At 38.7% G+C, this 17058-nt stretch overlaps 1 protein-coding gene across 1 annotated transcript in view; it reads left to right on the top strand.

Annotated features, from left to right (window-relative positions):
• Positions 1 to 15710, top strand: part of TUBGCP5 (tubulin gamma complex component 5) — a 50525-nt gene extending 34815 nt beyond the window's left edge. The window contains exons 14-23 of the mRNA XM_061431472.1: positions 689 to 887; positions 2238 to 2426; positions 3222 to 3404; positions 8031 to 8115; positions 8230 to 8350; positions 8840 to 9018; positions 10244 to 10369; positions 11158 to 11246; positions 13787 to 13887; positions 15324 to 15710. Coding sequence (XP_061287456.1) covers positions 689 to 887; positions 2238 to 2426; positions 3222 to 3404; positions 8031 to 8115; positions 8230 to 8350; positions 8840 to 9018; positions 10244 to 10369; positions 11158 to 11246; positions 13787 to 13887; positions 15324 to 15370 — 1319 coding nt within the window. The 3' untranslated portion in view covers positions 15371 to 15710. The remainder of the gene's footprint in view (positions 1 to 688; positions 888 to 2237; positions 2427 to 3221; positions 3405 to 8030; positions 8116 to 8229; positions 8351 to 8839; positions 9019 to 10243; positions 10370 to 11157; positions 11247 to 13786; positions 13888 to 15323) is intronic.
• Positions 15711 to 17058: the final 1348 nt, after the last annotated feature.

The following is a 17058-nucleotide window of genomic DNA, read 5'->3' as shown; positions in this document are numbered from 1 at the left end:
TTGGCATCTGAGGACATGAACTCTGGCAGATAGGAATTTGTTGGTGAGCAGTTCAGACTTGACCATAGATTTTAAGGAAATCTTGATATACTTTTTTATATTATATAAAATTTATATTATATATGGTCTTTTTTGAGCAATGTAATTTAAGCAGTATACTGAAGGTTTTATCATCTGACTAAAAAGGCTCTGAGAGGCATAGGTGTGACCTTACTTGTTTTGTTTGTAAATCACCTTAATGCTATGTTAATTATTTTGAATTATTTTATGTCTACTTTAATATTTTTTTCAGTTTGTGGACTATTTCCTTTCTTACTGAGTAATAAAACAAAGAACTTGACAGGGCCACTGTTGGAAGTGTTTTCCCAGTGAATTGTGACTCCTGTTAGTGTTATCATAGTGCTGTCTAGTATGGTGGCAATCCTGTTTAGTCTGTTATTCTGTTCAGAAAAAAACAAGCTTGTATTTTGAATGTTTGACCATGAACTTTGCAGTTGTCTAACAGAGGGTATAAAAATGTTTAGTTGTACTAAAGGTACTATACTGTAAGAATAACATAACAAAACAGGGATAGACATTCACAGGCTGAAGGAAAAATACCAGGCTATATTTATATGAAGTTTACTTAATAATTCTTATAGCTCCTTATTTACTAAAACATAGTTCACCTTACACATTTTTGTTTCAGATGCAGAAAGAAAAAGTCTGTATACGCTCTTTTTGGAGTCTGTACAGTCTCGTCTTCGACACGGAGAAGACTCCACTGCACAGGCCCTCACTGAGCAGCAGGCCACCAGAGAGACCCTGATAAAGATGCAGTCCATTGCCGAGAGGCATCTTGAGTTGGATGACGTTCACGATCCACTGCTGGCAATTAATTTTGCAAGGTGTGATACATACCTGCTGGATTTTTGATGTTTGAAATGGCAGAATCTGTTTATTTCTGCCAGGTAGGGCTTTCTAGCCTTTAAAATAGAAACCTTTATTCTCTCCTTTCTAATGAATGAAATACAAGAATATATTGTGTTTACTTGTTTCAAATACATAATTTGGCATCCTTGTTATTTGTCAAAGTCCATAGACTGTCCTGTGCCTTGAGCCCATGGGCAACGCCACCACTCATATAGAAGATGCTCGTAGAAGTTGCGGTCCTGGGACATGCTGAGTCAGACCCTCCCTGTGTATCTTGGCACTTTAGAAAGTGTTTTTAGGTACTTAGCCTGAGGCAATAAGTTGTTAATGAGTGTGAGTATGAAGTCGCTCAGTCGTGTCTGACTCTTTGCGACCCCGTGGACTGTAGCCCGCCAGGCTCCTCTGTCCATGGGATTCTCCAACCAAGAATACTGGAGTGGGTTGCCATTTCCTTCTCCAGGGGATCTTCCCAACCCAGGGATCGAAGCCGGTCTCCTGCATTGCAGGCAGACGCTTTATCCTCTGAGCCACCAGGGAAGCCTTAAGTTGTTAATACCCACACAGTAAATACCCTGTTTATTGTCTAGTGGCCATCGTTCACTGTCTTCAGCCTAATGGCTAGAAAGGCCTCCTCTGTACTTGATCTTTTAGGGCAAAAGCAACGTGTGAAGGACTATTTCACACAAAGAATATTTTGAGGAAAAAGATTTCTGTTTCTATAATAATTGGCATTTTTAAGACTAAAGATAAAAATGGGACTCAAGTTTTGATTAAAGAGAATTCTGTTGAATGTATAGACAAGGTGTGGTGTATTAAAAAGAATGAAATTTTGCAATTTGCAGCAGCATTAGATAGAGTTAGAGGGTATTATACTTTAGTGAAACAAGTAAGGGAAAGACAAATAATATATGATATCACTTATATGGGAAATCTGAAAAATACAACAAACTGATGAAATAACAAGAAACAGACTCATAGATATAAAGAACAAAATATTGGTTACCAGTGGAGAGTTGGGTGGGGGAGGTGCTACATAGGAGCAGGGCATTAAGAGGCATAAACTACTATGTATAACATAAATAAGCTACAAAGATACAGTGGACAGCACAGGCAATATGTTGATATTTTATAATAGCTATAAATGGAGTATCACCTTTAAAAATTGTGAATTGCTGTGTTGTACACCTGAAACTTATATTAATAAAATATTCTAAATAACTATACCTCCATTGAAAGGAAAAAAGGAACTGAGTGTTTTGTTTTTTAAAGAGAGAATTCTGTTGACAGCAGCTCTTAAAAAGAAGACTCATGTTTTTATATTCAAGGTTGTATTTGGAACAGAGTGACTTTCATGAGAAGTTTGCTGGTGGAGACGTATGTGTGGATAGATCATCAGAATCTGTGACTTGCCAGACTTTTGAATTAACGCTGAGATCTTGCCTCTATCCCCATATTGACAAACAATATCTAGATTGCTGTGGAAACCTCATGCGAACTCTAAAAAAAGATTATAGGTATGAGGAATGGTTAAGTTTGGGAAGTAGCTGGTAGTTTTTTATACTTGAAAAACAGTTGAATAATTTTTTAAACCTAGATTTCGAACTAATTTTTGTTAGAATAGGGAATGGATATGCACTGAACACTTTTGAGATGATCGATTAATCATCAGTGTTTTATTAACTTTATGTGAAATTTGTTTCTGAGAATTTATCCCAAATGAACACAGAAAAAGCTTGTTACACAAAAAGGCTTGTCACAATATTTGCTATCAGAGGGGAAAACATGAAATTGCTTAATAATGGATAATTTGTGTTTTAAATTATGGCATATCCATATTAAAATATGGCATATTCATCTCCATGTATGAACTTTGTAAAGTTCATGTAAATTACACTTATATAGAGTTTTAAATAATGTAAAATTTCTTAAATTGTAAAAAAATCCAGGATGTATAAAATGGTAAGAACTTTTTTTTTTTTAATGCATAGATTAAAAAGACTGGGGAACAAATGCCCTGAATATTAACAGTGGAAATTCATCATGATTTGGATTAACCTTTTTTGTAACACTTTAGTAAGTTTCCCAGATTTTTTTAGTTACAGGAAAATAACATACCTCTCTGATTATTAAAAGTAAGCTATATGCTGTTTTATTATTTTTGAAAGTATTTAAAATGTTTTAGTATTTCTGATTTTAGTAAATGTAGTATGTAAACCTGTTTCACTAAAAATGATGTACAAAACCTGGTACTGGTCTAGAATCCTATTTTATGAGCCTAAGGTCTTTCTGTGACTTTTCTATTCTTTCAGGCTGGTTGAATACTTGCAGGCCATGAGGAATTTCTTCTTAATGGAAGGGGGAGATACCATGTATGACTTTTACACGTCAATTTTTGATAAAATAAGGGAAAGGGAAACCTGGCAGAATGTGTCTTTTCTTAATGTCCAGCTCCAAGAAGCAGTAGGACAACGTTATCCTGAAGACAGTTCACGGTAAAATATGGGAGGCACCTTTTCTTTTAAATGCTATAAAATAACCCATGTGCCCCAAACTCTTCTATGACTTCTTTATGCTATCTTATTTTATCCGCGCACCGATCCCTGTGAGTTTTATTAATGTTATTTTGCACATTAGAAAACCGAGGCAGCAGCCACTTGCCAGCTGAGTGAGAGGAGATGTGAGATGGGAGCGTGTGGCCTCTCAGGATCTGATGGCCTTGCTCACGTGGCCGGGGTCCACGCTGCCCGCCTTCCTGCCCCATGGTTCTTCCTCTTCAGCCAGCTGTACCAGCATTCATGGTGGTGTCACAGGCGGTTTTCTGAGAGAGTGAGAGCAGGGCCTTTGGCACCGCCAGGGCCTGAACTCCAGGCCTCACAGACCCTCACTTCCACCACAGACCAAGTCAGAGTCCACCCGAGTTAGGAGGGGAAGAGAGATTTTACTTCTCTTCATGGGCAGGGTTGCCTGTTTTCAGAGAGTTGTACTGGCTTTTCCTTAGTCGGGGAGCTCACCTTCCCTCCTCCTTGTCCCTCCTCCTGCCTGCTGATCAACTTGGCCTGGGTGGTGCCAGTAGATTACTTAGATGGCAGAGGCTCATCTTCCATCCCATTTGGTAGTCCTTTTTCCCATTCTGTGTCCGTCCTTGGCTGCATTTCTTGGCACCCTTGTTGGCCCTTGAAAAGTTATAATGATGATAATTAACATTTGTTTCATGCCACTTAGAACATTGTTTTCCCCGCAGCCATACCAGATTCTACTTCTAAGTAGTACATAAAATAATTCCTTTTATTTTTATGTGATGTATTACCTTTGATTTTTGCACAAAAGCAGAATTTTCATCAAAAACTTTGGTTAGTAAAAGCAGGGTAACTGCTAGATTCTTTTCGTAGTAAAAAATTAATGCCCAGTAATCCCCAGAGGGGGCCAGGGAAAGTTAAGGTTATATTTTCCACTACCAATAGAAACTCGTGAATTTTGTTATTTTTAGAATGCTTCAATCTATTACAGTTATTCCTGTTTCTTGCTTTGACTGTCCCATTTTTACCCAAAGGGAACTCCTTCACTTGACCCTAGTAATCTTGGAGAGCATCCTTGCTTTTAGGACTGGATACCTGGGCTTGTCCTGTGCACTTCCTGCCCCAGGCAGTACACCTCCCCTAGGAGCACCCGTCCCGTCTCTTCTGTGACTTTAAAGGCCCTTGCTCAGTGTCCCAGAGTGTTCGTCTGTTCTGGATTATCAATACTTCTGGACTCACTCAGTGGTTGGAGCTAGGAAATATGTAGAAAAAGGAAAATGAATCATATGCTCATATTGATATTTCCAATATGTATTAAAGATTACAAGATTTCACTTCTTTGATTTTCTTTTGTATCTTTCTCCTTGAGTGATTACCAACACGTTAATATAAATACTTACTGGATTTATTCTATAATAAATCATAATAGTTCCAAAGTAACAATAGCAGCAACAAACCCGCTGAGACTTTAGAACATGCTTGTGACTTTATTCTCTTCTTTGTACTTTCAAGTCATCAGAATCCTGTCTTTCAAGGTCACTTGGACTAATTCTGCATGTGATTATAGCACTGATACAAGGTTGGGTTCATTTGTTTTATTTTTTACTTTTAGGAATTGCCTTGTTTTTGTTTTTCTAGATTTAATTGTATAAAACAGCTCTGTTTTTTTAAGTTAAGATCATTAATGCAAAGGCACTTTTAGTCCGGCTGCTAGTGCACACAGTCTCAGCCCCCGAACCACCAGGGAAGTCCCTAGAAAGGCTGTATTTTTTTCTGACTCCCACCAACATAGCTTTCACCACAACCTCACTAACAGAATATGTTGTCAGACTTTGGGATTTTTGCTAGTCTGATGACGAAAAATGATGTCTCAATATAGTTTTAATTTACATTTTTCTTAGTCATCTTTTCATATGTGTATTTTTGCCTTTGTTTTAAAGTGAACTATCCATATCTTTTGCCACTGTTTCTGTCAGTATCAAGTTATTTATTGGTCTTTATCCTCTTTGTTTTTAGAAGCTCTCTCTTTTTGTTTGGCTGTGCTATCAGGCTTGTGGGATCTTAGTTCCCTGACCAGGATTGAGCTTATGCCTCCTGCAGTGGAATGCAGAGTCCCAGCTACGAGACCTCTAGGGAATTCCTTAGAAGCTCTTTCTGTAGGTTTCCCAGGTTGACATTTGTCCTTTTGTTCTGCTTATGGTGTAACAGTTTCTTTTTGGCCCTGCAGTCCTTTTTTAGTGTGTGTATCATGTATCATAGTGTATCTACCAGGTATCAGTCTTTTCCCTTACTACTTTTGGACTTTGAGTCATAATTAAGAAAGTTTTACTCTTTCCTAGTTACAAAGAAATTCCACCCAGGTTTTCTTTTAATGCTTTAATGGATTTTTTTTTTTTTTTTTTAACATTTAGATGTTGATCCATTTAGAGTTTACTCAGCTAAAAAACATGAGAAATAGATCCGGTTTTATCTTTTTCCAGATGACTGGTTGCCATTGCTTATTTCTTTTTGAAAAAAATTATTTTCCCTATTTGTTTGATTACCCCTTTGTCATTAAATTTTCATATACACTCATTATATACATTGTGTCTCTAGATTTTTCATCCTGTTTCACTGTTCTTTTATTCACATTGCTAGTAGCATTCTGTTTTAGCAATAAGGTTTTCTTGGCTGTTCTTGTTTATTTATTTTTCCAAATGTATTTTATCATTTTGTCTAGTTCTACCCAGAAAAATGAAAGCAAAAACTTAGTGGTATTTTTATTGAGTTTCTCTTTCATAGATTTAACTCAAGACAGATGAGCCGTCACTTTGGGACCCCTTCTCCTGTGGCTCCCATGTGCTCTAGGTGCCTGTCTGTGCCCTCAAGCTTCCTAAGTCTGAACCCATGAGTTCCCTCGCTTCCAGGCTCCCCTGCCCTGCTCACACCTCTCCCGTGTCATTGGTGTTCCACCTGCAACTTCCCTGTGGGTCCTTTGACCTCCACCCACCCTTGGTATAGCTTTTTGCTCCCCTGCCTTGGGCATCTTCATTCCAAGTTTATGGCTTCAGCAACCCCTAATGACCTGCAAATCTGTATTTTTGGCCCAGGCGTCTGCACAACCAGCACTTCATGACTTCACTCGAATGTCATGTTTACATCATTGAGCTCATCGTTTTCTGAGCCCTTTGTTTCTCCTTGATGGATACTGCTGTTCATCCCAGTGCCCATGAGGCTCACCTTAGATTCCTTCCTCTCTGCCAGCCTTCACACACCCGTAGTCCCTCAGTTCTGCCTCCTGGCTAATATTCCCCATCTCAGTGCTCACTCCAGTACTCCCTGCCACCTCCTCACCAGCTGTCTCAGAGTCTCTCCCTTCCATTTGGCCCTTTAGGGCCACTCAGAACACGAGTCACCCCACTGCCACTCATGCTCAGGCTCCTCTGTGCCTCAGAGCAGGTAGGCTGAGCTTTTCATGAGGGAGAAAACTTTTCATTGTTCGGCTCCCCACCTTGTTTCTTATACACACAAAGGTACAGACATATTGTGTACTTTCTCCACCATACTCTCCAGAGATTTGGAAATTCAGAGATTTCCAATTCAGGAATATTTCTGGTTTCCTTGAGAACTATATCCTCTCCCCCAGGAGCCTTCACGTTTTTCTGTACTCCCCAGTTACTTAAGTTACCTGCTGTCCCGTGGGCATGGCCAGCAGTGATCTGCCCATCTGGCTTGGTGCAGCACCCTATGTCTGCTTGGTGACAAGAGGGTGACTGAGCATTTGTTCTGGGCTCTGAGCCTCTGGAAGAAGGGGAGGGATTGATTTCTTTATCACCTGCTTGTACAGCACTTGACAGATAAGGTATTCAGTAGGTGACTACTAAGTACTCAGTGGATGCACATGTGTACTAAAAAATTCTAACTAGCTTGTGACATGGAATGAATTGGCTAAACTCATAAATCACACACTGCCCTTTATATTTCTGGTTGAAGCCTTACAGTTAATCTTTTGTGGGCTGCTTACTGGCGTTGTCAGAGGTGCTTTGTAATCGTGGGAGAGTCATGTCATTGCTCAGTCCACTGACAGAACTGTTCTAAGGACAAGTGCCTGGCTCAGGGACGTTTCCATGCCCTACGGTAGCTGCATTTTATTGAGAGTTACACTCAGGCTTATTAGGAAAGAGTGGATAAAGCAGTCTGTGACACCTTTGCTTTAGAAGCAGACTCCATGCTTGCTCACACACTGCCTGTGTGCTCTCCAGGGTGAGGAGAACAGTGCCCCTCCCCAAGACAGACACACACTCACACCACCCTCAGCAGAGGGTCTGTCTCCTGAGCCTGTTGCTGAACTCTGCCAGGTTTAAGCACATGGCAGGTTAACCTTCCCTGACTTCATCTTTTTTCCTAAGTAGGTTTACTCTATCTCGTTTTTTATAGTTAAACTCATTATTTTAAAATTTTGCCCCCTTTCCCTAATTCTAAAACCTGATTTCTATTCTGCAACATATGCTTAGAAAATATACTTTTATTGGAATATTTGTGTTTCTTTTATGAAATATCTTGTTGTAATATATAAATTAAATTAAAATGCTAAATAGCTAAAACTGATATCTCTTTATCTAGTCTATCTATATCTTTTGAGAATGTTGACACAGCTAAGAAGAAACTCCCTGTTCATATCTTAGATGGTCTGACGCTGAGCTATAAGGTATGTGCTGATATTCTTTGTAAGAACATTTTCTGTTAAAATTAAGTCATACAAGTAACAGGTTACTTTCTGTTCTGAGTCTAAACAGTGAAAATTCTGTTTTTGCTTTCACAGGTCCCATGGCCTGTGGACATTGTTATAAGTTTGGAATGTCAAAAAATTTATAATCAGGTGTTCCTTCTCTTACTGCAAATAAAATGGGCAAAATATAGCCTGGATGTTTTATTATTTGGTGGTAAGATTTGTTTTCAGCAGATAAATTATAATTTAATTTTAGCTCTCTTTCAGAGAGGTTGGTGGTCTTAGGTCATTTTTTATATATACACAGGTACCAGAATGACATAAATTTATGGCATTACATAATAGTTTTACAGACATCAGAATTAACTTCTTGAATCAGTACAGTTAATCTGAAATACCATAACTAAATTGGGAATTTAACCAGAATTTAACTAGAAATAAAATTTTGGGGTCATATGAAAAAAATTTTAATGACAAGTTAATGGGACTTTGTTTTTACATTTTGATGACATTGATAATCAGAGTGATACAGCAACTTTTATTGCTTCACCTTCCAGATAGGGAAGGTAGTGTCCCTGCTGTGCATCCAGACAAGTGCTCTTCACAGGGCCAGTGATGACACCATCACAAGTCCTAGGGCAGTAGTGCAGGTGAGGTCTAAGCAGACGCTCTTCCCACCCCTCTCCTCTTTGTTCCTTTACAGAACTACCTAATCCTGCTGACAGATCACAACGTAAAGAAGGAGTTTTAGGTAACCCAGACACAGCTGCTCATTTTGGCCCACAGAAGGAGCCAGTAAGACTGCAGGTTCATCGTATGTTCCTCTTAAGAGTGAAGCTCATGCACTTTGTGAACAGCTTACACAACTACATCATGACCAGGGTTTGTGTCTGTCCATCCGTTTAGTTCTATCACCGTATGTACATATGTTCATGGAGAATTGCTTGTAATATATATATAAATACAAAGAAGCGTGCAGAATACTTACAGGCTGTAAATGTGAAGATATCAGATACTAAAAACTTGATCATAAAATAACATGGCAGCAGGTTAAGTGTTTGCTTTTCTTTCCTTTTTTTAAACATGCCAGAGCACATGTATCCAGAGACTGCTCTTTCTCTTGTCTAGTGACCCCTTGGAACGACACACCCAGAGCTCCTCTTTTGGAATTGCCATCAGAACTTGCCACGTATTCCTTTAAATTTCACCAGTGGTAACAGGGCTATCCCTGGAAAATGGCTTCAATTTTTAGTAATGGAAGCCTAAAAAAAAATCTGTCAGGCTAGTATGGAGTATAAGAGGGAAAATGCAGCCAGATTATGTAATTTTTTCTTAAATATAAGAAGTAACTCGTAGAGTAAATAGCTTTTCTTACACATATTAAAACCAGTTCTAGAGGAAGTTCTGAAGAGAAAAATCAGATATTTGAACAGTGGCAGTGTTATTAGAGGATAATATTCACTTGGGGTTTAAAATGGTTGCTAAAAAAAATTTGTAGTCACTCTGGTAGATAGGTTCTAGAGCCCACTTGTGTGTGGATGAAGTGTGCCTTTGAAGCCTTTGTTTTAAACATGGTCCACATGGCAGAGGTGCCCTCTGTTTTCTGTACACTAGTGACCTTCAGAGGGCAACCTTAATCTCTTAATTGTTGAGTCTTTTTTCTCAATTTTTTATTTTGAAGTTTAGATGATTCCGAGTGTCGTGCCAATCTCTGCTGTATAGCAAAGTGACTCAGTTCTACATATATATGCATTCTTTTTTTTAAGCCCTTAATTGTTGAGGGTAAATGGTAAGAGATTGTTTTTGTTTTGTTTTGTTTTCTACTTAAAGTACAGTTATGCTCCTTTTAAAGGACCATTATGTAAGTAGTGGAATTTATTGAAACATATAAATTCAGTTTACCTGATGCTTTTAAAAAATCAGTGCGTTTTCTATACAGTTTTCTATACTTGTCCCTCTGTGCAGGAGCAATCTGTTAGTCCAGAGTGAGGCATTCCCTCCCTGTGCAAGTGAATGTAGAAGAAGTTGGTAAAAAAGTTTTGTGTATTGTATACAAATTCTCACAGAAAAGATATGCTGATTAAATTTGTCATCTTTCTCTTTGAAGATTCTTCACAGTACAGGGCTGGAGTTTCAACATCAAGTTGAAGAAGCCAAGGATTTAGATCAGTTGATTAAAATTCACTATAGATACTTATCAACCATCCATGATCGATGTCTGCTGAGAGAAAAGGTACATGAACTTGGCCATTGAGGCAGGAATGAAGCCAGCCAAGGGAAATTGTCTGTGATCTTTGGAGTTTTATGCTTAGTAAGCTTCTGATATGCAGAATATTTTTTTAAGGAAGCACCAGATCCAGTGAGATTATAAATATGTGCCATATTACCAGAAATTAGATCTAAAAGAAACAGTTGACATTTTTTTGTGACAGTCTATACTCACTCAGCACTGTGCTTGAATTCAATTAGAAAATTTTATCTGCTGGTAGTACTTTTTGTTCAGGACTGTGTCCAGTTTGATGTGAATATATGGGATTAGGTCATCATGCAGCCATTGGAATGACATGCCCCGTTCACTGGTGAATTTAAACACCTGTCTCAGGAAATGGTAGCTTACTGGCTCTGCTGGTCAGATTGTGCTGCTGATGCACCTTTACATGGTGCATGGGTACAGCCCAATTCCAACTGTGTTGTGTTCAGAGCCTAGCACCCTTCCTTATACTTTGCTGTTGTTGTTGTTCAGTCGTTAAGCTGTGTCTGACTCTCTGCAACCCCACAGACTGTAGCACGCCAGGCTCCTCTGTCCTCCACTGTCTCCCAGAGTATGCTCAAATTTGTGTCTGTTCAGTCAGTGATGCCATCTAACGTTTCTCGTCCTCTGCTATTCCCTTGTCCTTAGACTTGGAAGGCAGTTATTGCATTAATGAACTTTTTCTGTGACATTTAAATTAGGTAAAAGTGTTGGTGTCGGTGTTCAAACATGGTCACCAGGTTTGTGTTCTTCCATGGCTTTCTCTCCAGGTCAGCTTTGTGAAGGAAGCCATCATGAAGGTGTTGAACTTGGCTCTCATGTTTGCAGAGGGGTGGCAGGCTGGCCTGGGGGCATGGCAGTAAGTATGCGGCTTGTGGAGCTCTGTGCTGTGACCATTTCAGTTTTGCTTTTAGCTGACTTCATTCTGGCAGTCTTGTTTTTTCATCGTGACAACATACCACATACACTTATAATTATGGAAAGAATTGAAAATTATCTAGTCTAAAGAATAGACAGCATCAAAAATCATGCAATTAATTTGTGGCTGGTGAAACAGTAAGAAAAATCTGAAGTCTTGATTAGCAGAAGCAATTTTCTTTAAATTACATTCCTGTTGTATAGCAGTGTTAGTTGCTCAGTTGTGTCTGACTCTTTGCGACCCCATGGGCTGGAGCCTGGCAGGCTCTTCTGTCCATGGGATTCTCCAGGCAAGAACACTGGAGTGGGTTGTCATTTCCTTCTCCATACTGTTGTATAAGTTTGCTAAGTTTTTGTTATGGTTGCCTCCAGATATACACAGAAGTAGGTGGCAGGGTGGTGGAGGGGAAGCATAACAGACCCTGGAGTCCATTACTCCACTTCAGCAGATGACAGTGACACCCAGTTTTGTTTTATGTTTACTGCTCACTCCCACACACTCAGTTATTTTAAACCAAATTCGGGACATTATGCTAGACTTCAGTCCAAAATCGTATTTTAGAGAGCTCTAGAAGAATGATTGTACATTTTACTGTTAGGGTGTTTATTATTCACGCCTATCACATAGAAAGTCAGAGGACACTTGAAAACCCAGGAGCTCTTTCTTCCTATCCAGAATACCATCTTCTACTGTTACCTTGAAAGTGTAGCTCAACAGCTTGTCCTTCTCTTGTTTATAAAATTAATGTTATGCTGCTGGTATTACTTGCCTGAAATAAAAGTGTTAAGTCTGGTTGACTAGACTGTTAAGAGTTAATAGTTTATAGTTAGTTGATATTAGTAAGGAACTGAAAGTTCATTATAGCACTAATCTAAAACCCTAGTTACGACCAACCTAGACAGCATATTGAAAAGCAGAGACATTCCTTTGCCAACAAAAGTCCATCTAGTCAAGGCTATGGTTTTCCGAGTAGTCATGTATGAATGTGAGAGTTGGACTATAAAGAAAGCTGAGCACCAAAGAATTGATGCTTTTGAACTGTGGTGTTGGAAAAGACTCTTGAGAGTCCCTTGGACTGCAAGGAGATCCAACCAGTCCATCCTAAAGGAGATCAGTCCTGGGTGTTCACTGGAAGGACTGATGTTGAAGCTGAAATTCCAATACTTTGGCCACCTGATGCGAAGATCTGACTCATTTGAAAAGACCCTGATGCTGGGAAAGACTGAGGGTAGGAGGAAAAGGGGACGACAGAGGATGAGATGGTTGGATGGCATCACGTACTCAATCAACATGGGTTTGAGTGGACACTGGGAGTTGGTGATGGACAGGGAGGCCTGGCGTGCTGCAGTTCATGGGGTCACAAAGAGTCAGACACAACGGAGCGACTGAACTGAACTGAAAATCCTAACCTATAGGGCTTTATCAAAATGCTCTCAATGAAGAAACTCCGATGGTAGGTTAAATCCCTAATTGCCGGGGTGAAAATAGGAGTCTTACTTGCTTTACTGTTGCTGCTTCCAGTGTGTGAAGGAGACTTCTCCTTCCATGTCACTGTCAGATGGAGGAGAAGGTAATAATACTGCTGTGCACACATGGCTAAAATAGAACTGTTTCTTCAACAAGTAAATTGTAAGAAAAAAAGCAGGACGTGAGGAGGACTTAAGCATATTAACTATCACAGTTTGTGGACATTAATTGATCCTGAGTCACATTTAAAGCAAAAAAGTGAAAAAATTTTAAAGATAGGTATAATTTGAACAGTATTATTTCATGATATTTTTTAAATCATTAAGAATTTTTAAACATGTGGTATTGTGGCTACGGATTTAAAGGAGTCTTTGTGTTTATTGTGATACTGAAATATTTACGCCTGAAATGCTGTGATGTCAACTTTGCTTCTGAAGATGTGGGGCTGGGGGGAGGGGTGACTGCTGAAGCTGGATGTGGGTGTTTGCTATTGCCTGTATTAACAAGTTTTTAATAATTTTTAAAAATAAACTTTTTATATCTTTTAATGTGCTATTTATTTCAAAAGAAGGTATGCGTTTGAAAAGTAAAAATATAGAATTGTGCAGTAGAAAAGGGAGGGACTTCCGTGGGAGTCCAGTGGTTAAGACTCCACTACAGGGGGCCCAGGTTCAATCCCATGTCAGGGAACTAAGATCTCCTAAGCCCTGTGGCCAAAAAAGGGGACTGTCCCCAGTGACCCTCACTCTGGAACTCAGCAGCATGCTGGAGCAGCAGTTTTGTGTCCTAATGACACTGCCCTTCAGACTCTTTGAAAGTTTGGCAGATTTTATATTTTATTTTATTTTATTTTAGAATCTTTATTTTATTATTTTATTTTATTTTAGAATCTTTAGACTTAGGAATCTAAATAAATTAAACTGAAGCACATTTGTAATTACCCCAAAGGTATTTTATAGCCTGCTTAGTAACTCCTTATATGCTTACTTAAATTGAAATTTACTCTTTCCTAGGATGGAATCTATAGAGAAAATGGAGTCTGATTTTAAAAACTGCCATATGTTTCTTGTAACCATTTTAAACAAAGCTGTCTGTAGAGGATCCTTTCCCCATTGTGAGTATTATGTTAAAATATTATTGCTTTTATATTTTCCGGTAACTCAGTCTGTTACTGTTTTGTTACTGATCTCATGAAGATTTATAATTTTTCACTACTTCAAACCTGGAAAGTCCCTCAGCAGTTGATTTCCAAGTAAGTGGTGTAAGTGAATCAGATGTAAAATATTGAGACTGAAGATACTGCTTTCTGGTATATCATGTGTAACACCAATGGATTTCTAAAACCATAAGTAAACCAGATGGCAAAATAGGTTTCAGTCACATTTCACTATCATGCATAGCTTTTGTAACTATTCCTTTCAAAAAATAGGGTTTGGAGGTCAGTTTGCTTTGTTTTTTGTTTGTTTGTTTTTTTAAGCAATTTTAAAACTCCCAAGGCTGACTCTTAAACAAAGAAATGCAAGCCTGACAGTTCAAAACAGCAGGAAGCAAACAGGTCTGTGTGGCGAGTCACAGGGAAAAAAGAGCTGTATGTTTATAGACACAAAGGACAAAGTAGTATTTCTTGCACAGCTTTTTTGGGAAAAGTATGCTGGGCTAATTTTTTCCCTATTTCTGTATATTCAGATTGTGGTATGCTCATTAAGAGTAGGTGAACATTTTTAAAAACACTATTAGAGTAACAAGACAGAACACTGGGAATAAACAAAAACATATCAAAAAGTTGTTAATGCAAAGACATCTAAGTAAATTAAGTTCTGCTATGAGATGAGCCTTTCAGCGCTAACCTGCTGTACCCACAGAGCAGGTACGTGGGGCAGTGACTGACCAGAGGCACATAGACTGCCAGAACAGAGAAACCCATTGTTGGTGTAGCAGGCTGGAATCCGAGATGCCCGCACAGAGAGCCAGTCTTCCCCACTCCCAGCTTACCCTGTACGTAGTGATGTGGAAGCTGGGGGCCAGCAGGGCTGGAAGACAATTCTAATCTCACAGATCCCTAATTTCCTGTGTTGAGTTGACTCTTCTACAATGAAGAGGCTTTCATCTGTTATGCAGGTATATAAAAACTAATGTTGTAAACCCCCACTGCCACCTCTCAGCCTCCCACATTTATACCCTTGGCCCAGAAAAGTACTGTGTTAAAAATGTGTTAAAGGAAACAGATTCCATTCATAGCTTAGAACATAGTGTTGTGTTATGAAGTAAGTCCAGGTTTTATGATATTTCAAAAAATGTGATTTGTTCAGTGTAAAACCCAGATTTTTCTTTGTTGTTTTCAAAACTAAAATGTTATGAAATAGAAGTAAATCATAGTTTTTCAATTTGCATTTAATAAATGAAGATTATTATCTTTAGTATATGTTAAAGATAATTAGTATTTTCATTAAAAATAGAAAATGTCTAATACTTTTTGAGACATTGGTTAAAGCTTATTCAGCCATTGTCATTTAAATCTATCTTGTTAACCTATTTTTATTCTTCCCACAGTGGAATCTCTAGCACTGTCACTCATGGCTGGCATGGAACAGAGTTAAATATCTTCAGTGTAGTAAATACCTCAGATTTAATCTTTATACATATACATTTCCACCATATGGAGCTAAGAAATGGGACTCTTATTTTGGTTTATTTTTAAACTGTTGTCTACTGTCTAAACAAGTGGGTTTTATGTGTATTCTCTTGGGATTATTGGTTGGTATATAGAGTTATATGTATAAAACTTTATCAATGCAAACTGAATACAGTCTGTTTACACTTATATTTCCTACTGTAAGCAATAGCTTTATGGTATTGGTACCTTTAAATGTAAAATATATCATTTTTGAAAATGTAATTAAGATTTAAAATAAAGCACTTTATTCCCCCTTTTGCTTAGTCACAGAAGTTTTTTATAGTTTTACATACTATTTTCCCTAAAGGTTGTCGTAGATTTGGCAGTTGAAAAATGTATTTTTTATATGCTTGGAAAGTTCCAGGATAGAAAACAATTTCAACCAATGTCAATAAATGTAAAGCCAGCTGTGGTACAAGAATCCTATTATATGGCCTTCGTGAGCTAACCATAATTGATTAAAACTATATTTACTGTTCATTGTTCCCACATTTTCTTTGTAGAGTTGTATTTCTCTAGCAGTTATGACTCAGCACTATATTTACTACTTATTTTTTGAAAACAGCTATTTTTGGGGCTCCAAAAATCACTGCAGATGGTGATTACAGCCATGAAATTAAAAGACGCTTACTTCTTGGAAGGAAAGTTATGACCAACCTAGATAGCATATTCAAAAGCAGAGACATTACTTTGCCAACAAAGGTCCATCTAGTCAAGGCTATGGTTTTTCCTGTGGTCATGTATGGATGTGAGAGTTGGACTGTGAAGAAAGCTGAGCACCGAAGAATTGATGCTTTTGAACTGTGGTGTTGGAGAAGACTCTTAAGAGTCCCTTGGACTGCAAGGAGATCCAACCAGTCCATTCTAAAGGAGATCAGTCCTGAGTGTTCTTTGGAGGGATTGATGCTGAAGCTGAAACTCCAATACTTTGGCCACCTCATGCAAAAAGTTGACTCATTGGAAAAGACTCTGATGCTGGGGGTGGGGGTGGGGTGGGCACAGGAGGAGAAGGGGACGACAGAGGATGAGATGGCTTCATGGCATCACCAACTCAATGGACAAGAGTTTGAGTGAGCTCCAGGAGTTGATGATGGACAGGGGGGCCTGGCATGCTGAAATTCATGGGGTTGCAAAGAGTCAGACACGACTAAGCAACTGAACTGAACTGAAGTCCAAATAGCCTCAGAGCTGAGCATTCAGGGGCTTCTACCCTGTACATAATTTCAGTTGTTTTACAGCATGCAAACTCAGCCAACCAGAGGTCCTGGAAACTAGCCCAGGTCTCAGACTTTACTCTGAAGTCTTGGAAACAGTTCGCTGAGGAGGCCTTCAGATGTCAGCAATGAGTAAGTTATTACTTTCAGGTCTCAAGAAAAGACTGCAGTGCAACCTAACAACTGTAAAATGTGAGAAGTATTTCTTAATCTGGTCCTACAAGTCACAACTGTGGAAATTGATGGAAGCGCATGCTCATATAAAGCAGTTATGATGGAGTCAAGGCCCAAACAATAATGGCCTGGCTGTTTTGGTACAGTTCTTTATGCATAGCAAAAATCATCATGTCAAACATACCAAAACATAACTTCTTTCATAAACTGACTTACATTTATT

The sequence above is a fragment of the Bos javanicus genome, chromosome 2, assembly GCF_032452875.1.
Source record: "Bos javanicus breed banteng chromosome 2, ARS-OSU_banteng_1.0, whole genome shotgun sequence".
Lineage (NCBI taxonomy): Eukaryota > Metazoa > Chordata > Mammalia > Artiodactyla > Bovidae > Bos > Bos javanicus.
Note: the sequence above shows the minus strand (reverse complement) of the source record. Positions and strands in the feature narration are given on the sequence as shown.